At 45.3% G+C, this 24,642-nt stretch overlaps 1 protein-coding gene across 5 annotated transcripts in view; it reads right to left on the bottom strand.

The window, feature by feature from the left end:
- The window catches only part of DENND1A (DENN domain containing 1A), a 1,229,671-nt gene that overhangs the window by 826,588 nt on the left and 378,441 nt on the right, over positions 1 to 24,642 (bottom strand). For all 5 annotated transcript variants that reach the window (XM_068248143.1, XM_068248144.1, XM_068248146.1 and 2 more), the window contains one exon: positions 3,594 to 3,643. In XM_068248143.1, the coding sequence (XP_068104244.1) occupies positions 3,594 to 3,643 (50 nt within the window). The remainder of the gene's footprint in view (positions 1 to 3,593; positions 3,644 to 24,642) is intronic.

Raw genomic sequence — 24,642 nt, 5'->3', positions numbered from 1 at the left:
TTTTCTCTAAGAAAAACAATAAAAACCTTTGACCTTCACCCGAGAGAGTAAAAACGTTAAACTTACATTTTTAACTTTTAGACCCTGTTCACAGTACTCAGTTACATTGAACTCACTGCCAATACAATTCTAAGGGGCTGTTCACAGTGCTGCATTGTAATTGATCACATAAATCTAACTCACTGCATGCAGGTCTTGTATTGTCTATGTCCATTCTCCATTGCAGTTCACAGTCATTATAATGCATTATAACGCGTGCGTTCTGCAACTAACCAGTGTGAACCTAGTCAAAGATACAATAAACTTTATACTTCCAGGAAGGTCCTATTTATGATTAGGCCTATGCATACAATTATTTATCTCATCTCTCCATTTTCAGTTCAGATTTTTAAATGTTGAACCCTGCTAGTATTTTGGACAACAAAAATACTTGAGTTGTTAATTTTATTCCTATTAGAGAGATTTACCTCCTTTTCTGGACAGGTAGGAAAAAATCTATAGACACATAACTATGGGCAAAAATAAAAACAAACAAACAAAAAAAGAAAAATCACGAAAGGGAGCTAACCAGTTTTCACACTATTCAAAACTAACACGACAGAAAAAAAAACACCTGCCCTACAGGATCAGAACTCAGCATTGCATTAGTTATACCAAATATGGCATTTTTACTGTGTACTTACTTTACTTAAATAAAATGTTACATTTATTCTATGGTTGATGAATAGTGCTTTTATCAGTAGTATAATTATACAAATACTCATTTCTTTTCACAGGCTTGTTTAACCACTTTGGGCCTGCGCTATTCAAAATCTGTCGTGTTTGTAGACAGTTTCTGGCACAATGTACATTTACATAACGGTGGTCTTGTGGTACCTGCGACCTTCCCCACTCACCAACTACCGGCTGGAATGTGACACTATGTGACTCCTGATCACTATGATCCTCTTGTGTTTTTAGTGATCACTGCAGGAGGTTAGGCTATCACCCAGGATCACCACTCTCCTCCATCCAACACCACAACCAGACTTGTATATATCAAATCGGGACCGGTATATGCAGGTGTACGATGCTGGCTGCAGCGAAGGTAGGGGAGTGCTACCCATTGCTGAAACAAAGAGGTAAGTTGTCAGGCATACCTCCAGCTGCCCATCTTTGCATGGGTGGAAGGAGGGAGACCACTAGACTAACAGAGAAACGAATATAACGGAAAATAAGGTCCGCTAAATGGGGACACCTATGACCTAAAACCCTTCTTTATTCAGTTACTGAGCAGAAAGCGGCAGAGCTCAGTGAAGGATGTGTGGAAATGAAATACTATCCCTTCTGCCTTTAAAAAGATAATTTAGTTAGAATTAGGGCTGTTCTCCACTATAAACATTTTGCAATCCGATTCCGATCGCTTACAGTTCATAAAACATTAAGGCAAACAAAGCCAATGGAAATCACATGAGAATGTTTCCATTAGTGGGATTGCGACAGGATTTTACCTGATCACAAGCATTGGTCCTGCTGTTTTTTGTGCACTGGCTGATTTCTTGGGCTGCAGTAGTATCCGGATCACACACCTGAAACAAGCATGCGGCTAATCCAGTCTAACTTGGGTGAAAAACACCTGATCCGCATGCATGTTCAAGGACTATAGCTAAATGTATCAACAGGACAGCCAAGCAATTTGCATTATTTATAAGGAAATAAATATGGCAGTCACATAATTTACTGTTCAAGTCTGTAGTCTTTAGAGCTCTGCCTGCTGGTATTACATGGTACAGTACATATTAAAGGGTCTCACAAACAGCAGTCAGCAACCACTCTCTCAGCCCTTTAGTGTTGCCTTAACCACTTGCCGACCAGGGCTGTATTGGCTGATCTGTGCTGCGTGGGCTCTCCAGCCCGCAGCACAGATCAGTATTATGCCAGGGCGATCAGACTTCCCCTCTTTTTCCCCACTAGGGGGGTGTCCTGCCGGGGGGGTCTGATCGCCGCCGGCCATCTGCGTTTTGCGGGGGGGGGGGCTCCTCAAAGCCCCCCTCCGCAGCCATTTCCGCCCTCTGCCTCCTTACCTCCCTCCCTCCCTCTCTCCGTAATGCGCAGGACGGAGTTCCGTCCTGCGCATTGAAGGATAGGCTTCCGCCTATCAGATGCCGGCGATCCCCGGCCAATCAGAGGCCAGGGATCGCCGAGATGCCTTACGGCGCTGCTGCGCAGCAGCGCCGTATGATGTAAACAGCGGGGATTTCTTCCCCGTGTGTTTACATTTTGCCGGCGAGCCGCGATCGGCGGCTCTCCGGCTGTTCACGGAGACACCCTCCGTGAACTGACATGGAAAGGCCGCTCGATCGAGCGGCCGTTTCCATGCTAACCCGCAGACGACCAGTTTACGCCGATCGGCGTTAGCTGGTCGTCAAGAGGTTAAAGGGACCCTGAACAGTAACCTGAAATAAAAAATTGTGACTTACCTGTGGCTTCCTCCAGCCCTCCGTAGCCCGCCAGGTCCCCCGACATCCTCTTCCTCCCATTCATGGTCCCGCTGGAGGCTCCAGTGATCCAGCAACTTTGGCTGAAGGCGTGCACACTGTGCACCGGTCACCTTAAAGTACCCCTGACCTGGTCCCCTCTGCCGATATTTTTAATTTCTGGTGCTGCGACTAGCACACTGCACCATCCTCCCCCCTCAGGTGCCTCCTTTAGCCCCTGTTCTGCTCAGTCATAATCGTCGACTAAGCAGAACGTCGAATATGGGCGGGGAGGAAGTGGCAGTTCTTCCTCCCCCTCTGCCCATCCATAATTCAACTACATCCACTCGCCACTATAGTTCCCCTTATGATTCACTGCACACAGCGGTCCGCAGAGCTGCGCTGTGTGCGGGCTTGAGGTAATTGAGGTTGGATATCCTTCCTTACTTAAATGAACTTGATATCTGAATGAATGATCTCTCCGCGTGTAGGTAGGAAATATTAATATCCTTTCTTTTTGCATTCCTGAGAAAGTTATTATGTTTCTTTTCTCAATTTGACAGGATTAAACACTGATACAACTAGCACATTTTTACTAGAGGTTATCTGTTATGCTTACTGGTATTTTATTTAACCCAGTCTACCCTAAAAACATATAAACATGACTTGATGGGACTTGGGTAGACTGCACACCTTCCACAGCAATTCATAATCTAGGTCTAGCTCCAAGAAGGAGCAAAAACTATGAAACAGCTGTAGGCATGATGTCGGATTAGTATGGCTCTGTAACATTTAAGTATACTTTGCACTCCAGAGGGTTTCTGGATGTGCGTTTGGCTTTCATGGACACATAGAGATGATTTACATATTTAGTAAAGATGCATCATGGGAGATCTTTCTTACTCACGTAAAGCTGAATAACTTACCGGTAATACCTTCCGTTTTTAAAAGGTAAATTCATATTTAGCATAGATCTTGTAGTAAGAGAGCTTTTTGGTCCTTTTGAGTTATAATATCCTAGTGTTTTTGTGTCGCCATGTGCTCTCCGGGTACTAAGTAACTTAAGCATCTATGCATAGCCTAACACTGAACAATATATAAAGCTGCAGATAAGAGAGAATGTTCACAAAAACTCACCTGTCCACCGAAAACGGAAAGCAGAATTTTGTCACCGTTTGTAAGACTTCCTACAAAAAACAAAAAGATAAGAGCTGGTTATAATTAAATACTTTGCCAGAATATGTTCAGAATTTCAGCTAGCATTCTATGTACCTAAAGCATCGAGATAATATGTAAACAGTGTGACGATTAATAACAGCAACAATCACTATCTTTACATAAAGTAAATATGCCACAAACACCAATTAAATTAAATGTTGTTTATTCATCAGTATCGATCTTTATCCAATCACACAACTAGGAAATAACGTCAATATGCCTGAAAGTGGGGATGAATATCGAGGCAATTTACCTTTAATATTCTATGCACACTTAAATGCAAACCTTACATAAAAATAAACTTACAGTGATAAATAATTGTATCTGTACAATTGTATCCTAGCTAACATTTTCCTGGTGTCCTCAATTTTCACTTTCATTTTTAGAATTGAAAAAAACAAAGTAGCTTTACAGCTTAAACGGCAGCCAGAGTCAGTCTGATGTTAAATCTGGTTAGTTCAACTCCCACACAGAGAAATGATAAGCTATTGAACTGTATATCCCAATCATGCTATTAGAAGTGTTTGCAAAGTCGCACACGTTTTCTGGTTCTACCGTAATTCATTTTAGGAGATCTGCCTTTGCAGTCTGACTGCAAAAATGAAAAAAAAAATGGTTTATTAACCCCTACAATGAAGAAAATAAATAAGAACAAAATGTACACCTGTCAAGTTCCCCTAGCCCATACAGAGGCACTACCGTGAAACGTGTCCTCTAGTGTGTTAAGTGTGTAAATATCCTCCTTTTCTTTTTACTGAATGGTGTCAGTCCGTTATTTGAGATATGTCTATACCAATAATTACATTTGTAACTGTTTTTAAACCTTTTAACATCCTTTTGTGGTGCCTCCTCTCTACCACAGGCACGTATAGGTAGGTCACTAGATGACCACTTGGTGATGGACTTAACAAGGGGGTGGTTAGTTCAACTCCCACACAGAGAAATGATAAGCTATTGAACTGTATATCCCAACCATGCTATTAGAAGTGTTTGCAAAGTCGCACACGTTTTCTGGTTGGATTCTTGGTGATGGACTTAACAAGAAACGTTTGACCTCTGTGCTTGCAAACAAGGGTTTTTCCACTAAGTATTAAGTCTTTTATTGTTAGAGGGTTCAAAAACTTATTTCAATGAAATGCAAATCAGTTGCTATCTTTTATTTAAGGTTATTTTTTCGAATTTCCTTTTGATGTGCTATCTGCCACTGTTAAAATAAACCTACCATTGAAATGATACTGTTCTGAGACTTTTCATTTCTTTGTCATTGGACAAACGTACAAAATCAGTGAGGGGTCAAATAATTATTTCCTCCACTGTACGTGCTTGTTGTTTTTTTCTTAGAGTGACCAGAGTAATACTGCACCAGGTGCAAAGATAAATATTGCATCAGTACCTCACTTTTTATTATACATTTGTTTCATATTGCTTTGCATGCTACACTATACATGGCTCCTGGTTTCTCTCTTTTTGTTTCCCCTGTTTCTAGTGGATTCTAGATCCAACCAGACATCCGAGAGCTTTGGAAATAGACCAGTCTGCCAGACGTCAAACTGTGGTTAGGAAGTGACTTGGCTCCTGGTGTTATGTAGCATTGGGGTGTAAGCTCTAAACAGTGTTAAACAGAATTACGTGCATAAAGTCTTACTGCATGAAGAGTAGTACAAAATGCAATACACTCTACTCATCCTGAAGAATCTACACACGTAATTCTGATTAAAGTGGACCTGAACACTAGCACAGGACAGAAGGAAAACAGAGAAACACACCCTGTATGTATTTAAGATTTTTAGCCTGTCTGATTCCCCCTTATCTGTGACTAATCACAGGTTGTAATTTGATCACTTAGGTGTGCGCGAGTCTAATTTTTCAGACACGCACCCGCGCTACCTGCACCCTCCCCGCAATCTGCTTTCTGGTGAATCTGGTACCTGCACCCGACCCGCAGGCCTTCAGACCTGCAACCCAACCCACAACCCGCTTTTTCCATTTTATTATAAGCTGAATGCCACGGCAGAGAGGTAAATGTTAAATACAGGATGTTAACAATATGTCTGCTTCCATGAAAGCAGAAAGTAGACACAATGCAGATTTATTGCAGGATTTGTATCAGGTGTAACAAATGCTTTTCTTTAACCACTTCCCGACCGCCGCATGTACGCCGGGAAGTGGACCCCGCAAGGACTGCCGCATGTACAAGTGGCGGCGGTCCTTGTAGGGGCATGGGCGGAGCGATCGCGTCATTCATGACGCGATCGCTCTGCCGGGGACTGGCTCCGCCCCCCTCACGCTGTAACCCGCCGGCCGTTTGGAAGTGCCGGCCGGTTACTAGCACCCGGATCGCCGCATACAAAGTGTATAATACACTTTGTAATGTATACAAAGTGTATTATACAGGCTGCCTCCTGCCCTGGTGGTCCCTGTGTCCGAGGGACCACCAGGGCAGGCTGCAGCCACCCTAGTCTGTACCCAAGCACACTGATTTCCCTCCCCCCCTGATCGCCCCCACAGCACCCCTCAGACCCCCCCCCCTTCCCACCCCCCAGACCACTGTTTGCACCCAATCACCCCCCTAATCACCCATCAATCACTCCCTGTCACTATCTGTCAACGCTATTTTTTTATGCCCTAAACTGCCCACTGCTCCCTCCTGATCACCCCCCACCCCTCAGATTCTCCCCAGACCCCCCCCCCCCTGTGTACTGTATGCATCTATCCCCCTGATCACCTGTCAACCACCTGTCAATCACCCATCAATCACCCCCTGTCACTGCCACTCATCAATCAGCATCTAACCTGCCCCTTGCGGGCAATCTGATCACCCACCCACACCAATAGATCGCCCGCAGATCCGACGTCAGATCACCTCCCAAGTGCAGTGTTTACATCTGTTCTCTACCCTAAACACCCGCTAATTACCCACTAATTACCCATCAATCACCCATCAATCACCCCCTATCCCCACCTGTCACTGTTACCCATCAGATCAGACCCTAATCTGCCCCTTGCGGGCACCCAATCACCCGCCTACAAGCTCAGATTGCCCTCAGACCCCCCCTTATCAATTCGCCAGTGCAATATTTACATCTGTTCTTCCCTGTAATAACCCACTGATCACCTGTCAATCACCTGTCAATCACCCATCAATCACCCCCTGTCACTGCCACCCATCAATCACCCCCTGTCACTGCCACCCATCAATCAGCCCCTGTCACTGCCACCCATCAATCAGCCCCTAACCTGCCCCTTGCGGGCAATCTGATCACCCACCCACACCAATAGATCGTCCGCAGATCCGACGTCAAATCACCTCCCAAGTGCATTGTTTACATCTGTTCTCTACCCTAAACACCCACTAATTACCCATCAATCACCCCCTGTCACTGCTACCTATCAGATTAGACCCCTATCTGCCCCTAGGGCACTCAATCACCCGCCCACACCCTCAGAATGCCCTCAGACCCCAGCCCTGATCACCTCGCCAGTGCATTGCTTGCATCTATTCCCCCTCTAATCACACCTTGAGACACCCATCAATCACCTCCTGTCACCCCCTAGCACACCTACCCATCAGATCAGGCCCTAATTTGCCCTGTGTGGGCTCCTGATCACTCGGCCAAACCCTCAGATCCCCCTCAGACCCCCTTCAGATCACCTCCCCAGTGCATTGATTGCATCTATTTTCCCCTCTAACCACCCCCTGAGACACCCATCAATCACCTCTTGTCACCCCCCTAGCACTCCTATCCATTAGATCAGGCCCAATACAACCTGTCATCTAAAAGGCCACCCTGCTTATGACCGGTTCCACAAAATTCGCCCCCTCATAGACCACCTGTCATCAAAATTTGCAGATGCTTATACCCCTGAACAGTCATTTTGAGACATTTGGTTTCCAGACTACTCACGGTTTTGGGCCAGTAAAATGCCAGGGCAGTATAGGAACCCCACAAGTGACCCCATTTTAGAAAAAAGACACTCCAAGGTATTCTGTTAGGTGTATGACGAGTTCATAGAAGATTTTATTTTTTGTCAAAAGTTAGCGGAAATTGATTTTTATTGTTTTTTTTTTTCACAAAGTGTCATTTTTCACTAACTTGTGACAAAAAATAAAATCTTCTATGAACTCGCCATACACCTAACGGAATACCTTGGGGTGTCTTCTTTCTAAAATGGGGTCACTTGTGGGGTTCCTATACTGCCCTGGCATTTTAGGGGCCCTAAACCGTGAGGAGTAGTCTAGAAAACAAAGCCTCAAAATGACCTGTGAATGGGACGTTGGGCCCCTTAGCGCACCAAGGCTGCAAAAAAGTGTCACACATGTGGTACCGCCGTACTCAGGAAAAGTAGTATAATGTGTTTTGGGGTGTATTTTTACACATACCGATGCTGGGTGGGAGAAATCTCTCTATTAATGGACAATTGTGTGTAGAAAAAAATCAAACAATTGTCCTATTTACAGAGATATTTCTCCCACCCAGCATGGGTATGTGTAAAAATACACCCCAAAACACATTATACTACTTCTCCTGAGTACGGTGGTACCACATGTGTGGCACTTTTTTACACCCTAAGTACGCTAAGGGGCCCAAAGTCCAATGAGTACCTTTAGGATTTCACAGGTCATTTTGCGACATTTGGTTTCAAGACTACTCCTCACGGTTTAGGGCCCCTAAAATGCCAGGGCAGTATAGGAACCCCACAAATGACCCCATTCTAGAAAGAAGACACCCAAAGGTATTCCGTTAGGAGTATGGTGAGTTCATAGAAGATTTTATTTTTTGTCACAAGTTAGCGGAAAATGACACTTTGTGAAAAAAAAAAAACAATTAAAATCAATTTCTGCTAACTTCTGACAAAAAAATAAAATCTTCTACGAACTCACCCTACTCCTAACGGAATACCTTGGGGTGTCTTCTTTCTAAAATGGGGTCATTAGTGGGCTTCCTATACTGCCCTGGCAGTTTAGGGGCCCTAAACCGTGAGGAGTAGTCTTGAAACAAAAATGACCTGTGAAATCCTAAAGGTACTCATTCCATGCTGAGTGGGAGAAATATCTCTGTAAATGGACAATTGTGTGTAAAAAAAAAACAATTGTCATTTACAGAGATATTTCTCCCACCCAGCATGGGTATGTGTAAAAATACACCCCAAAACACATTATACTACTTCTCCTGAGTACAGCAATACCACATGTGTGGCACTTTTTTGCAGCCTAACTGCGCTAAGGGGCCCAAAGTCCAATGAGCACCTTTAGGCTTTACAGGGGTGCTTACAATTAGGCACCCCCCAAAATGCCAGGACAGTAAACACACCCCACAAAGGACCCCATTTTGGAAAATAGACACTTCAAGGTATTCAGAGAGGAGCATAGTGAGTCCGTGGCAGATTTCATTTTTTTTTTTTGTCGCAAGTTAGCAGAAATGGAAACTTTTTTTTTTCTTTTTTTATCACAAAGTGTCATTTTCCGCTAACTTGTGACAAAAAATAAAATCTTCTATGAACTCACCATGCCTCTCAGTGAATACTTTGGGATGTCTTCTTTCCAAAATGGGGTAATTTGGGGGGGGTATTTATACTATCCTGGAATTCTAGCCCCTCATGAAACATGACAGGTGGTCAGAAAAGTCATATATGCTTCAAAATGGGAAAAATCACTTTTTGCACCATAGTTTGTAAACGCTATAACGTTTACCCAAACCAATCAATATAGGCTGAATGGGTTTTTTTTTATTAAAAACATGTTTGTCCACATTTTTCGTGCTGCATGTATACAGAAATTTTACTTTATTTGAAAAATGGCAGCACAGAAAGTTAAAAAAAAATAATTTTTTTGACAAAATTTATGTCTTTTTTGATGAATATAATAAAAAGTAAAAATCGCAGCAGCAATCAAATAGCACCAAAAGAAAGCTTTATTAGTGACAAGAAAAGGAGCCAAAATTCATTTAGGTGGTAGGTTGTATGAGCGAGCAATAAACCGTGAAAGCTGCAGTGGTCTGAATGGAAAAAAAGGGTCTGGTCCTTAAGGGGGGTAAAGCCCACGGTCCTTAAGTGGTTATAGGTTATTATGCTGTTACTTATCTTTTATAGCAGAGGGGAAGTTCTGCGTTCAGGTCCGCTTTAACGCAGTTTAGAGCACACACCCCATTCTGAGATGCTCATAACATTTGCCAATATTGCCAAAAATGTGGTCTTTTACAATGAGATTACTTTTGTAAACAATCTAACTACAGGTCTATTTGCACCTTTAATTAAAAATAAATAAAAATAAGATGTGAGCGGATCAGAATAGCTCGGCTATATTTTAAAAGTATTGTTTATCCAATGTTTATCCTAGTAATCTGGAAAAAAAAATGCATGAATGTGAACAAGAAAGTGTCAATCTGCAGCATTTTTCAATAAATTTCTATTACATATGCGTGAGTGAAGAGATAAACACAAGAAGGGCTGTGTCACACAATGAGGAATTAATCAGAATAGCAGGCATAAGGAATCTGCTGAGAGCTATCGCCCCTCTAGGGAGAGTCACCAGCCACAGCATATGGGGTACGGGAAGCTGAACCAAGCCTGTACAACTGCCAATGCTGGTGCCTGTTACCTAGAAACCAGGGCTCTGGGAATGCGGCACACATCAGCAGAGCAATGTGTCAGAGGAACACAGAGCAAGTGACAACAGCACTTCTAACAATATCAAAGTGCCTCACTCATCTCCACTGAGTCTTTCAGATCCATTATTCCCTGACCACAGAAACACTATATATTAGGGCCCAAACAGATGCTGGATTTGTAGCTTACAAAAGGAATATGATCATTATCAACCAACTGGTTAATAAAAACAAAACAAAAAAAAAACTTCTTTTGAGAAAATGCTTTGGAATCAGGCTGTTTGCCATTTATAAAAATGGAGGAAGGAAAATCTGGAGCTTTGCCTCATAGAATCCTTATTTCTATATAATTTCCCAGGGCAGGTGTGAAGTAAATTTACATCCGATTGGCTGTTGGCTGTGTATCTTCATCTGTGTGAGAATCTGCTGGGAAAGCTACCTAGCTCTAAAGGTGGCCACACCTGACCAATGTACCGCACACCTATGTTCAATATTTCCCCAATCATGAATAAATTAGTTGAAATCTCAGAAAAAATTGATTGAAACTGTACATCAAGTAACCCATCACATACCATTCAATTCTTGATAAAGTTGGTCTGAAATTTCTAACATTTCCAAATCTCCAAAAATCGGAAAAAAAACAAAACAAAAACTGAAAATTTGATTGGATTTAACGATCGAAAACAAAGAAAAGCTCTCAATTTTTTGGGACAACCGATCGAAATTATTGAATTGCATTAGCATTTTGCCTATTGCCACCAATTGGCATTCGCACTGCGACCGTCCCCCATTCGCCCCAGTATGATAAAAGTGAAATGCTTAGGCTGCTCTTTATTCTAAAGGTCCCCAGTAATGATACAATCTTGATTTTGCAATCTTTCTATGTAATATGAGGGACTATCTAAGGTGAGTAAACCTGATGAAGGCTTGGAAAGCCGAAACGTGTTGTGACGTCACTGCCGGAGGTTCACCAGGGTGCCAACCTGCCTTCCCTCTTCCAACTGGGACCGACCACTACTGGCCATAGTGACGGGGACATGACCCACCTTGTGATTTACCTAGGGTCGTTATCATTGAGATGTGATTTTAACGTTTATGTATAGTAAGTGCAATGGTGTATTGCGTGTGAATAAAAAACATTTCTACGTACTTCCCGATCCAGCGCTTTTTCTCTTTTCCCTTATTGTTTTATTTTAAATTTGCCAGACATCTGGGCTGAAAAAAGCTGCAGAGGATTGTGTTGAGTACACAGACCTTCAGTCAGGAACTCTGTTTACAGGCCAGCAGTAAGGGTCCTTTTTCGATAGGCAGTTGAACTGTGCACTCAGTGAGCAGTTAGCAAACAGCAGCGGCGAGCAGTTACCAGGCAGCAGCAAGCAGTTGTGAGAGTTTGACAGTATTTTCGTTGCCTATCAACTGCTCGCATAAAAGGGCCCTAAGTGAGGAAATATTTCTGTTATGATCAATAACATAAGCATAGCAGAGCAGTCTGAAGGCCCATCTTGGGTGCAGCAAATGGTCACCTAACTTCTTACAGGGAAATGCCTGATCTTGCCAGACAGAAAATTCTGTGATGAGTACTACTTTTTCTCTCACAAAACACCCTTTTCTTGCAACCCCCCCCCCCCCTCCACTCCCTAGGCATAAACATGCATGTCCAAATGTTTCTAAGTTTTGTAGAACTGCATAATTCTGTGCACTTGGCTTCAGGAACAGTGTGCCATTTTGTTCATAAATCAAGTGCTCATCTGTGTTTGCAAAAGAGGCCTTTAATGAAGACATAATGACAGGGAACCTCTGCTGAAGTCATTGTCTTCTATGACGGCCTGACTTGTTTATCAATGAGTAGTGGGTGTTAATATATTTATTTGGGGTTTGGGAGGAGAGCAAAGCAATAAAGCAATTCATTGCACAATAAAAAAAAAAAGAGTCAGAGCCGAGTAATAAATTAAGCATAGGACCTCCCTCTTGATCGCAAGTAATATATTATCAGGGGTAACTGAATGGGTGCTCCTCACCTCATTTATTTTAGACTGGCTCTATTGTTACCAAAACAAGCAAAATCAATCTAATAACCCATTCAATGGAGTGGAAAGCGCTCACACTTAACCCTTTCCCACATTTGGGAGTATGCATGCTACCTGCTGTGCCTAAGCTAGTGCGCTTCAGAAAACTGGAAATTAAAGAAAAACTAAAGGCAGGGAGCTGGCATAACATTTCTGTTATTTTATCACTCTCTGAGCCTGTTAAAGAGATTCCCTTCGCTCTCTGCTGCCAGTGATACTAAAAAAACTAAAAGGAAACCTGCCAAGAGGTCAAAAACCTGATAGAGAATGACGCTTCCTCAAGCTGTCCAGTAATTGAAAAATATAGAGGAGATTCTACTACAACGCCACGTCACAGGGGTGACGGAGATGCTAGCGACTAGTTGCTGCAGCTAGTCACTAATCATCATGAAGTTGTGTTGCAGCTACTAGTTGATGCAGCTAGGTGCTAGCGACACAGCCACCCATGTGACAAGATGCTAAGCCTCACATGCATGCAGTGAGTACAACCTCATTACCCAGATAGGGCTTCTAGTTTTCATAATGGCATAGCTGTACTGCACCAGTTCAGTCTTCAAGAAATCAGTCTTCATATTAATGTGCCTGTCTGGGAACCCCTTTTGGGTGAGGCAAGAAAGTATTCCAGAATACACCCAGTGCACACAAGGTCAACCTACACTTGAGGTGATGCCTACCCTGTTTCCCTGAAAATAAGCCCTAGCATGATTTTTAAAGGTTATTTTAAAAACACTTTAACCACTTGCCGACCGCCCACTACCTATGGGCGTCGGCAAGATGGCTCCCCCAGGACCGCGTAACGCCGATCAGCGGCGGCACCTGGGGGACTGATTGGCCGGGGATCGCGCGCAGGGATGCCCGCGCATTCGGGGGCATTAGGCTCCGCCCACCCGTGACGTCAACTCGCCGGCCAATAACTGCCGATCCCCTCGTACAAAAGTGTATAATACACTTTGCTATGTATACAAAGTGTATTATACAGGCTACCTCCTCCCCTGGTGCTTCCAGTGATCGAGCGACCACCAGGGGAGGAGGCAGCTGTGTGTGTAATCACACACACACTGATCCTGCCCCCCTGCCCCCTGATCGCCCACAGCACCCCTCAGACCCCCCCCTATCAACCCTCAGACCACTGTTTGCACCCAATCACCCCCCTAATCACGCATCAATCACCCCCTGTCACTATCTGTCAACGCTATATTTTAGATTAGGTCCTAAACTGCCCCCTGGGGGCTCCTGATCATCCCCCCACACCCTCAGATCCTCCCCAGACAGTCCCCTCCCGTGTACTGTATACATCTATTCTGCCCTGTAATCACCCACTGATCACCTGTCAATCACTTGTCAATCATCCATCAATCACCCCCTGTCACTGCCACCCATCAGATCAGACCCTAACCTGCCCCTTGCGGGCACCTGATCACCTGCCCACACCCTCAGATCGCCCACAGACTCGCCCTCAGATCACCTCCCAAGTGCATTGTTTACATCTGTTCTCCCATCTAATCACCCACTGATCACCCATCAATCACTCCGTCACTGCTACCCATCAGATTAGACCCTAATCTGCCCCTTGCGGGCACTCAATCACTGGCCCACACCCTCAGATCGCCCTCAGACCCCCTCAAAACAAAAAATAAAACCTTCTATGAATTCACCATACTCCTGACGGAATACCTTGGGGTGTCTTCTTTCTAAAATGGGGTCACTTGTGCGGTTCCTATACTGCCCTGGCATTTTAGGGGTCCTAAACCGTGAGGAGTAGTCTAGAAACCAAATGCCTCAAAATGACCTGTAAAATCCTAAAGGTACTCATAGGACGCTGGGCCCCTTAGCGCACCTAGGCTGCAAAAAAGTGTCACACATGTGGTATCGCCATACTCAGGAGAAGTAGTATAAGGTGTTTTGTGGTGTATTTTTACACATACCCATGCTGGGTGGGAGAAATATCTCTGTAAATGGACAACTCTGTGTAAAAAAAAAAAAATCAAAAAAATTCTCATTTACAGAGATATATTTTTCCCACCCAGCATGGGTATGTGTAAAAATACACCTCAAAACACATTATACTACTTCTCCTGAGTATGGCGATACCACAATGGAAACTTTTTTTTATTTATTTATTTTTGTCACAAAGTGTCATTTTCCGCTAACTTGTGACAAAAAAAAATGTTTCTATGAACTCACCATGCCTCTTAGTGAATACTTTGGGATGTCTTCTTTCCAAAATGGGGTCATTTTGGGGGGTATTTATACTATCCAGGAATTCTGGCACCTCATGAAACATGACAGGTGCTCAGAAAAGTCAGAGATGCTTCAAACTGGGGAAATTCACTTTTTGCACCATAGTTTGTAAACGCTATAACTTTTACCCAAACAAAAAAAGTGTCTATTAATTGATCAAAGACATGTAGCACAATAAATTTAGACAACATTTGCATGTTCTTTTAAAACAGGGTGGGTAAGAGATTATATTACCTATATCTTATCTATTTTAATTAACATAACTAATGTAACTTAAAGAGAATCTGTATTGTTAAAATCGCACAAAAGTAAACATACCAGTGCGTTAGGGGACATCTCCTATTACCCTCTGTCACAATTTCACAGCTCCTCGCCGTATTAAAAGTGGTTAAAAACAGTTTTAAAAAGTTTGTTTATAAACAAACAAAATGGCCACCAAAAAAGGAAGTAGGTTGATGTACAGTATGTCCACACATAGAAAATACATCCATACACCCTTCCTTTTGAATCTCAAGAGATCATTTGTGTGTTTCTTTCCCTCTGCAGTTCTCATGCACTGAAGTTTCAGGCTGCTCATTTCTTCATGCAAACAGCTTTGCCTTTGTCTGTAATTCCTCAGTATGTGAAAGCCCAGCCAGCTCAAAGGACGATTTATCCAGCTTTTAAAAGATAAGAGAGGAGCTGCCCTAATCTAAATAATACACAGGCAGTGTGCATAGAGGGGCCTGGAAGGGGGAGTTCATAGCAGAACCACAACACTGAAGAACTTGGCAGCCTTCCAGACACAGGCCGACAAGTCTGACAGGGGAAAGATACATTGATTTATTACAGAGACTGTGATAGTACAAAGTGCTGCAGTAAGCCAGAACACATTAGAATAGCTTTTGGAACTTGTAGGATGATAAAAAACAGGATGCAATTTTTGTTACGGAGTCTCTTTATTAATAGTATGTTTGTTTAGGCTGGAGTTCCTCTTTAAGGGGTTTTAAGGCTGCAGTCCTTAAGTGGTTAAAGAGGAACTGCAGTGAAAATAATGTAATGAGAAAAAGTTAAATGAAAAAAAAAATAAGCTTCAAGTTTAAAGCTTCATTTTTACAATTATTATTTATAATTAATTTAGTCAGTGGTTGCCCATTGTAAAATCTTTCCTCTCCCCGATTTACATTCTGAAATTTATCACATGGTGACATTTCTACTGCTGGCAGTAGAAATGCTACATTGAACTCACAATCTTCTGGTCACCCTTCAAACAACCTCCTAAAGTGCAGATGGGAACACCGAACACTTGTCTTATGCTGGGAATACACAATGAGTTTTTTGGCAGATTCACTGGCCGATCCATTTTCTGATCCTTTTTCAGATCGATTTCCATTCACTATGAGAAAATGGAGCAGAGAAACTATCGAAATCAGAAATTATCTATCGAGCCATCTACCTGTCAAAAAAAAAATAAAAACACTCACTGTGTATTCACAGCATTATACTTATACCACAACACACACCTGAACAACTACCACATGGTGAACTGGGCTTATACTACTACATGAAATGACCTCTCCTCTATGTGTACGGCTGCCAATATAGCTGCATCTTTTCTATAGGAGGCAGGAGCAAAGACTCATGCAACCTAAAATTATCAAAGGGCTCCTTAAGGGTAAAGGTTAATATTTTTTTATAAAAAAAAAACACCAATTGTTCATACAGGGTGATGAAGGAGAAATTACCCTCTTGCAGAGGAAAATACCATATCAGCTCTGCACCTTGCAAAGACTTCACTGTACATTATTTCAGCTGCTTGCTTTCATTTTATTTGCATAATTAAACAGTCATACAATGCTAGTTGGGAATGTCAGCCTTCCATAATCAATGGATCAATCACAGATGTACAAGAAGAGGCCAGGATGCCACTCTCACCTGGCAGGCCAAGGCAAAAGGAAACTGCAGATTGCTATTTAACTGAACTTCAGTTTAAAAACAAATCTTGGAACGAAAGATTTGCTGTGCAGCAATGTGGACCTGTAATAACTCCTATCGATGTCTTCACTGCCCACAGTTTACCTACATGACTGCACTACTTAAGACTAATCGTGGCAGATAATGTTTTTATGGTATGGAGTGGCCTGCCAGCTACATCATCTTGCATCCTGGCTGATTGCATGGAGAAGTGTTCTGCCTTACAACACTTAGCATTATGAATGGAAGTGTAATCTGAAGATGTGGAAGCAGCAGCCAGATGTTTAACATCACACTTCTAAGGCGGAACAGCGAGTCGTCCTCTGACAGCTTGCAATCTTCACCTCTCCTTACCCTGCTTTTTACACACTTAGGGGTACGCAGGGAGGAGGGGGACAGTAACCGGCTCACAGTATGTTTGTTACAGTTGATGGAGAGCTCCAGGGCTCAGATTACTGGGAGGGGGCGAGCGTTAATTCACACAAATGGAAGAAGAGTTCACTATCACCACCAAAGACAGTACAACTGTTTACATTCTGTCAGTGTAGCGATCTCACAATAAAAGTAGACATAAAAACAGTTACTGTATATGTGTTCTAAATTTGAGATGGGGTTATCATTTTACAAATGGGCAGTCATGGTGAGGAAACCTGCATACAACTAAGTAAATAAAGTTTCTAATGCAACAAACTATCTCAGCTTTCCAAAGTCTTAACAACACTCTATTAAATTCAAACAAATGTTTTGTACTTTCCATATGGCAACTGCTACAGCACATCTACGATTGAGTAAATGATCTCATGAGAGTGTACGGACGCAGGTTGGTTCACTAGAAAACCGGTTCACACTCAGGCCTGATGTACAGGGCAGGTTTCCACTGTAATGTTTGCGCATCCGAAATCGCTTGTGGAAAACGGCCGCAATTCGGGACTGCACACTGAGATGCAATGTTCTATTTGTACAATGCGGTGGACACAGCAAATAGAACCATTTCAGCCGCGAGTTGTTTTCACCTTATGGACAAGAGGAATTTTCACATTTCAGCGCTTCTCCCATTCATTCCCCAATAACTTTATCACTACTTAACACAACGAAATGATCTATACCTTGTGTTTTTCCGCCACCAATTAGGCTTTCTTTGGGTGGTACATTTTGCTAAGATTTTTTTTTCTAAATTAATTTTAATGGGAACATTAAGGAAGAAATGGAAAAAAATAATTATTTCTCAGTTTTCTGCCATTATAATTTTAAAATAACACATGCTACCGTAATTAAAACCCACAAATTTTATATACCCATTTGTCCCGGTTATTAAAACGTTTAAAATATGTTCCTAGTACAATGTATGGTGACAATATTTTATTTGTAAACAAAGGTGCATTTTTTCACTTTTACATCCATCACTAATTTTAACCAAATAGTTTAATAATAATATACTCTCTTGACATACTGTACATAAACACTTTTTAGTCCCTAATGTATGTAGGTGTGATTTTATTATTTGGCCACAAGATGTCCTCGAGCATTTTTTCTTATTCGTGTACAATATGTACGCTAAATAGGATGTAATGCATGGCTGTTACACTTCGGAAGTGACACAGCCCTCTCATTGATGCCAGCGTTTACACGGGGCTTAGATAGGAGGTGAATGAATGGGAACAAAGTTTCCATTCCTTAATCTAACGATCAGTGAGAGTGGAAGAAACAAGTGAGCGGGAGGGAGTGCAGCGGCACCAATTGAGAACGATCACTGTTTTTAAACAAAAAACAGTGATCATTCTTGGCGGACATGTACGGATTGGCTCAGGGGACTTCCGTTCCCTGCCACCAATCCCCGCTGTCACCAGGACCATTGCGATTGCGGGCTTCTGTCCGCACATCCCCACAGACTGCATGCTGAAATGGTTAAGCAAGGCGTGCACCTTTGAAGTGCCACTTGATGTGATGTAGCGCGATGGCAATCTTTACTAGCACAGCCACTACTATGTTAATGCAGTAGTGGCCGCGCTAGTAAAGGATCGCAGTAGTGCTACATCACATCAAGCAGGACTTCAAAGGAGCGAGCCTAGCTTAACCACTTAATGACAAGCTGACTTATAAAAACATCCTGCTAGAGCCTCTTAAAGGCTCCAGGATGTTTTTATAAGTCAGACAGTGCTGCTGCCACTCCTGCGCGCGCACGTGCATTCCCGTACACGTGAAAATATTGGGGGGAAAAACCACCCCCCAAAAAATACACCTTTATTTCCAAATACTATATTGTCACCATACTTCGTACTAGGGACGTAATTAAAATAACCAGAACAAATAGGCAGATAAAATGTGTGGGTTTTATGCACAGTATAAGTGTTTATATTAAAACCATAGAGGATGAAATTGGAGAAATAGTGTATGTCACAAGAGCCCCACTGGCCGTGAACACGCAAAACCGTCCGATCCGATTCTAGCACACAGATTGAGAGCTATGGACGCAATCTGCGTAGAATTGGCGGAGTTTGAGCGTCACGACGCAGTAGGGAGCCTGTGAGGTTACGAAAATACACTTTTACTCCAACCCAGGGGTAGATTTGCCACCATCTCTGTTTTCTATCAGCCCAGAGAAAACTGCTAACTGGCTATAGACCTGTGAAACAAACAACCGGTTAAAACTGTGCAATTCCTATCTATCTATCAAAACAGTAGCGTCCCTTCGGAAGTTTAGGTCTCGTCTGTGTATACTGAATAGAAGGTTTTACTGAGAGGTAAAGACCTTTTAAAAAAGCCTTTATTTGTTACAATATAAATAATTAATATATACAGACAATCGTGAACAATTAAACGATGAGAGACAGTGATAACACAGTACATAAAAGAAAAAGGGATAAAAAGAACGAATACTTATGATTCTGTGGAAAGTCCGTTCGGGAAAAGACAAAGGTCCTTTGTTGCAGTTAGTTCGCAATATGGCCGAACCACATGGCCGTTGCTCCGCCTGCAAGATGGCCACTGCTATTTCCCCAAGCAGTGGCAGTCTTTTCGGTATGATGGAAAGTGGGGGAATTGGCTGGGGGTCCTCATGCAATCAGTTTTGAGCACTGACATTTCTGGGCGGAGTCTCAAGCTCAGCCCAGGGGCGTGTCAGGCAGTGAGTTCTCAGGGGAGGAACTTCCAGCCATCCACAAAATATGTCCAATTTCATACCCCGCCGGGGTTTTGTCGCACATGCAAACCGATTTCATATTCAGATTGGGCTGAGAATACACGTTCATAGGACATCAAACTTGCAATATTTGGGGCGCACGGGGACCCCATTATTCATATCTCAGCCCCTGCTCGGGTTACCTGGCTATGTCTAGTATCACCATATTCTACAGAATTAGGGAAACAAAATTATGTAATTTTCATATTCCTCCCATGGATGGTATTGGCAAAATGTGACAAAGTTATCAACACCATGCATTCCATACTCAGTTTAGTCGGTGCCGTCAAGACTGGGAGGAATGTAGGTGTCAATAGACCTCATGCTGTGCTAGCTTCCCCTGTTGAATAGACTCTGTTGGTATTTCAGCTCTGCCCAATTAGCACATTAGTGTCACCAGAGCTTTTCCGGGAGCCTTAACAGGATTTCTTGCTAAACCAGGTTGCTTTAGCCATATGCTAACGCAGGCCCATTCAGCCCTCATGGCAAAAGGGGGGGGGGAAGGCAGGAAGGAAAAACTTCTATTTTAAAAATAAAGAATGTCAGTTTTCCGATCACGGTTGCGATCGGACAATCGGCCGCGAATCCTCGGACGACTGGGCGTCGCCCGGCGTCACACCTCCCCCTTCCCGAGCTCTGCTCAGGGAGGTGTCAACAGGACGCCTTCCGTAGCAGCTATTGGCGCTGTTGGGTCGGGTTCCCCCTGACACCGCGACAGCCCATCAGCGTTTTGGTGTCGGCTGCCTGCTTTGTGTTGGATCGTAAAGTCGTACTGCTGCAATGACAGGCTCCACCGTAGGAGCTTGCCGTTGGTTCCAGCAGTACAGTTTAGCCAACTCAGGGGATTGTGATCAGTGACGATCGTGAAGGAGCGGCCGTACAGATACGACTGCAGTTTCTGTAGGGCCAACACGATCGCCAGGCACTCCTTTTCAGTTGTGGAGTAGGCTACCTCTCGGGGCAGGAGCTTCCGGCTCAGGTAGAGGATAGGGTGTTCATCCCCCTTTCCATCCACCTGGCTGAGGACTGCGCCGAGACCGTAGTCAGAGGCATCGGTTTGCACCACAAACCGACGACTGAAGTCTGGGGCCTGAAGCACAGGGGCGCTTGCGAGGGCCTGCTTCAAGGCCTGGAAGGCATTCTCGCAAGCGGGGGTCCAGCTAACAACCTTGGGGTGCTTCTTGCTAGTGGCATCGGTCAGGGGCTTCGCCAGTGTACTATAGGCGGGAACAAATTTCCTATAGTAGCCGGCGGTCCCCAGGAACGCCTGGACCTGCTTTTTCGTGATAGGTCGAGGCCATGCCAGGATGGCGTCCACCTTTCCCGTGTCAGGTTTCAGGGTGTTACCCCCCACCCGGTGACCTAAGTACTGCACCTCGGTCATGCCAATCTGACACTTACTCGGTTTAACCGTCAGATTGGCCATGGCCAGCCTCTCTAGTACCTGGGACAGGTGTTTGAGGTGTTCTTCCCAGGTGGGGCTGAACACCGCAATGTCATCCAGATACGCTACAGCGAACCCTTGCATTCCCTCTAGCAGGTCGTTCACGGCCCGCTGAAACGTGGCGGGGGCGTTCTTCATCCCAAAGGGCATCATCGTGAACTCGAAGAGGCCGAAAGGGGTGATGAAGGCCGACTTTTGCCTCGCGTCAGGTGCAAGTGGTATCTGCCAATACCCCCGGCTCAGATCCATGATTGATAGGTACCTGGCTGATGCCAGTGTATCTAGCAGCTCATCAATGCGAGGCATGGGGTAGGCGTCTGTAGTGGTGATGGCGTTCAGTTTCCTGTAGTCTACGCAGAACCGAGTTGTCTGGTCCTTCTTGGGGACCAGGACAACAGGGGCTGCCCAGGCACTACTGGACTTTTGAACCACCCCTAACTCCAGCATCTCCCTCACCTCCTTCTGCATGTCCGCCTGTACCTCGGGAGAGACACGGTAAGCGGATTGCCTGATGGGGGGATGGGTACCTGTATCTACCCCATGCACCGCCATACTGGTCCGCCCCGGGATACCGGAGAAGGTGTGCTGGTACTGGCCCAGCACCTTCTGTAACTGCTCTTGCTGGGCTGAGGCGAGCTGTGGATTGACGTTTAGGTCGCCGTCCACATCTCGTACGTCAGCCAGCAGGTCTAACAGGGGGTCTGCCTCTCCCTGCTCTAACCGGCTGCACACTGGCAGCGCATACTGGGTCCTGTCATGGTGGGCCTTCAGCATGTTTACATGAAAGCTCTTCTGCTTCCTGCCCCCCATGTTCACTAGATACGTCAGAGAGTTTAACCGCTGCACTACAGTAAAAGGACCCTCCCAGGCTGCTTGCAGCTTGTTCTGCCTCACGGGAAGAAGGGCATATACCTTGTCACCCACATCAAATGACCGCTCTCCAGCAGTGCGGTCGTACCATGCTTTTTGTTTGGCCTGAGCCTGGGCCAGGTTGTTGGTCACTACTGCGGACAGGGACTCCATTTTGTCCCTGAACTTGAGGACGTAATCGACCACGGAGACATCAGTGGGGTCGCCCTTGCCCTCCCATGTCTCCCGCATCAATTGTAAGGGTCCTCGGACATTCCTCCCATACAGGAGTTCAAACGGGGAAAACCCGGTTGACTCCTGCGGCACCTCCCTGTACGCAAACAACAGATGAGGCAGGTATCGTTCCCAGTCCCCACCTTGCGACTCAACAAACGTGGTCAGCATTTGCTTCAGCGTCCCGTTGAACCGTTCACACAGTCCATTGGTCTGCGGGTGGTAGGGACTGGAGACAATGTGCGTCATGTGTATCTTTTTGCACAGGGCCTCCATGAGTTCGGACATAAACTGGGATCCCTGATCGGAGAGCATCTCCGCAGGGAACCCGACTCGGGAGAAAATGTTAAGTAGCGCGTCTGCTACCTTGTCCGCCCTCAGGGAGGAAAGCGCCATGGCCTCAGGATAGCGGGTGGCGTAATCCACCACCGTCAGGATGTACCTTTTGCCACTGCTGCTGGGAGTGGGCAATGGTCCAATTATGTCGACTGCCACTCTGTGAAAGGGCTCACCTATGATTGGCAGTGGACACAAGGGAGCCTTGCGGGGGTTCCCAGCCCGTTTTACCTTTTGGCAAACAGTACATGAGCGGCAATAGTTGGTCACATCGATCCGCATCCTGGGCCAGTAGAAATGACCCTGGATACGGTCAAGTGTCTTGTGGATTCCCAAGTGCCCTGCCAGGGGAATGTCATGTGCGGACTTCAGCACATGCCCCCGGAAGGCACTGGGTACCACAAGCAACTTGGTACCCACACTTGTTTCACCTTCGGTGGGCTGTACAGGCTCGCTGTACAGCTTACCACCTTCCCAATATACCTTGAAGGTATCTTCATTCGTGAGGGGCTCCGAAGCCTGTCTTCTGAGTGCCTCGAGGCTAGGGTCAGTCTGGAGTGCTTGCACAAATGCAGCACTCTCGCTCTCAGCCAGCTGGCCCGTGGCATATGCAGTTAGTGGCTGAAGGCTACCATCCCTGTGGTCAGAGGAGGGGGAGGAGGCCGGAACCTCTTCCACCTGCTCTGAGCCCAGGTTCTGAGCAGCGCGGCTGCGTGTTACTGCCAGTACAGGTACACCTTCAGACTGGCACATACTGGCATTACTCACATCCTGGCTGCATGCATGAATTACAGTGACAGGTACAACAACATTTTCATCACAAACAATCGGTATATCAAACACAGGTACCTGTGACACAGGTACTATTGGACTCGGTACCCCTGGACTGGGCACAATTAACCCACCTCCCCCCTGTTCTTGCCCCTTGGTGCAAAGTACCTTAGTGTGGGCGGAGAGTCCGTCTCCCTCCTGGCAGTCTGAGGGGCTTGGGGCAGGTTCATAATAGGACACAAGCTTGCCCAGGTCGGTCCCCAACAAAACTGGGACCGGCAGTTGGTCCAGGACCCCAACAACCTTCTCTTGAACCCCCACCCCCCAATCGATGGACACCCGAGCCTGGGGAATGCGAGAAAGAGTGCCCCCCACTCCAGTGAGGGTAAGGTATTTGTCAGGGAGGATATTTTCCGTCGGGACCAGGTGCGCACGCACCAGGGTGACATCCGCTCCAGTGTCGCGGAAACCGGTAACAAGCTGGTCGTTCACTGTAACCAGCTGGTGGTTGCTCGTAGCGGAGTGGATCCCTCTCCCACCTGCGAACATGACGTTGTTGGGTGCTCCCGGCTGGGGTGCGCTGGCTGGCGGCAGTTGCCGTGGGCGAGGTGTAGGTGGTGCAGGAGCTGGCGCTGTCTGCCTCCGCTCCGGGCAGTTAAACTTCATGTGTCCGGGCTTGCGGCAAAAGTGACAGGTGATGCCCTCTGTTACTGCAGGCCTGGACGCAGCAGCTGCGCTGGAGGGCCTCTGGGGCGCACGGCTCACAGAGGTAGGAGAGTCTGCAAAATTGTGGGACTGACCTCCTCTCCAGCTAGATGGGGCAGTCCTGCGGGTCTCCGGCACCCTGGTCGTTGCAAAGGTCTCAGCGAGGTCTGCAGCGACCGTCGCTGACGCCGGTCGGCGCTCCAGCACAAACTGGCGTACATCAGCCGGGCAAATGTTCAGAAACTGCTCCAGGACGATTAAGTCCTCCAGGACACCGTAAGACCCTTTAGTGAGGCCTAGCGTCCACTGGCGGAGTGTGGTGAGCAGACTGCTGACCACATCTTGATAAGAATCAGTAGATTTTTTCTGCCAGGACCTGAACCTTTTCCGGTAGGCTTCTGGCGTCAGCTGGTACTTAGTGATTATAGCCTCCTTTATAGCGGTATAATCATTGTCCTTTTCCACAGGCAGCTCTGAGAAAGCATCAAGCGCTTTGTAGCGCAGCAAGGGTGTCAGATGTCTGGCCCACTGGTCTTGGGACAGACGATACTGACGGCAGGCCTTTTCAAAAGACCTCAAAAACAAG

This window comes from Hyperolius riggenbachi, chromosome 8 (genome assembly GCF_040937935.1).
Source record: "Hyperolius riggenbachi isolate aHypRig1 chromosome 8, aHypRig1.pri, whole genome shotgun sequence".
Classification (NCBI taxonomy): domain Eukaryota; kingdom Metazoa; phylum Chordata; class Amphibia; order Anura; family Hyperoliidae; genus Hyperolius; species Hyperolius riggenbachi.
Note: the sequence above shows the minus strand (reverse complement) of the source record. Positions and strands in the feature narration are given on the sequence as shown.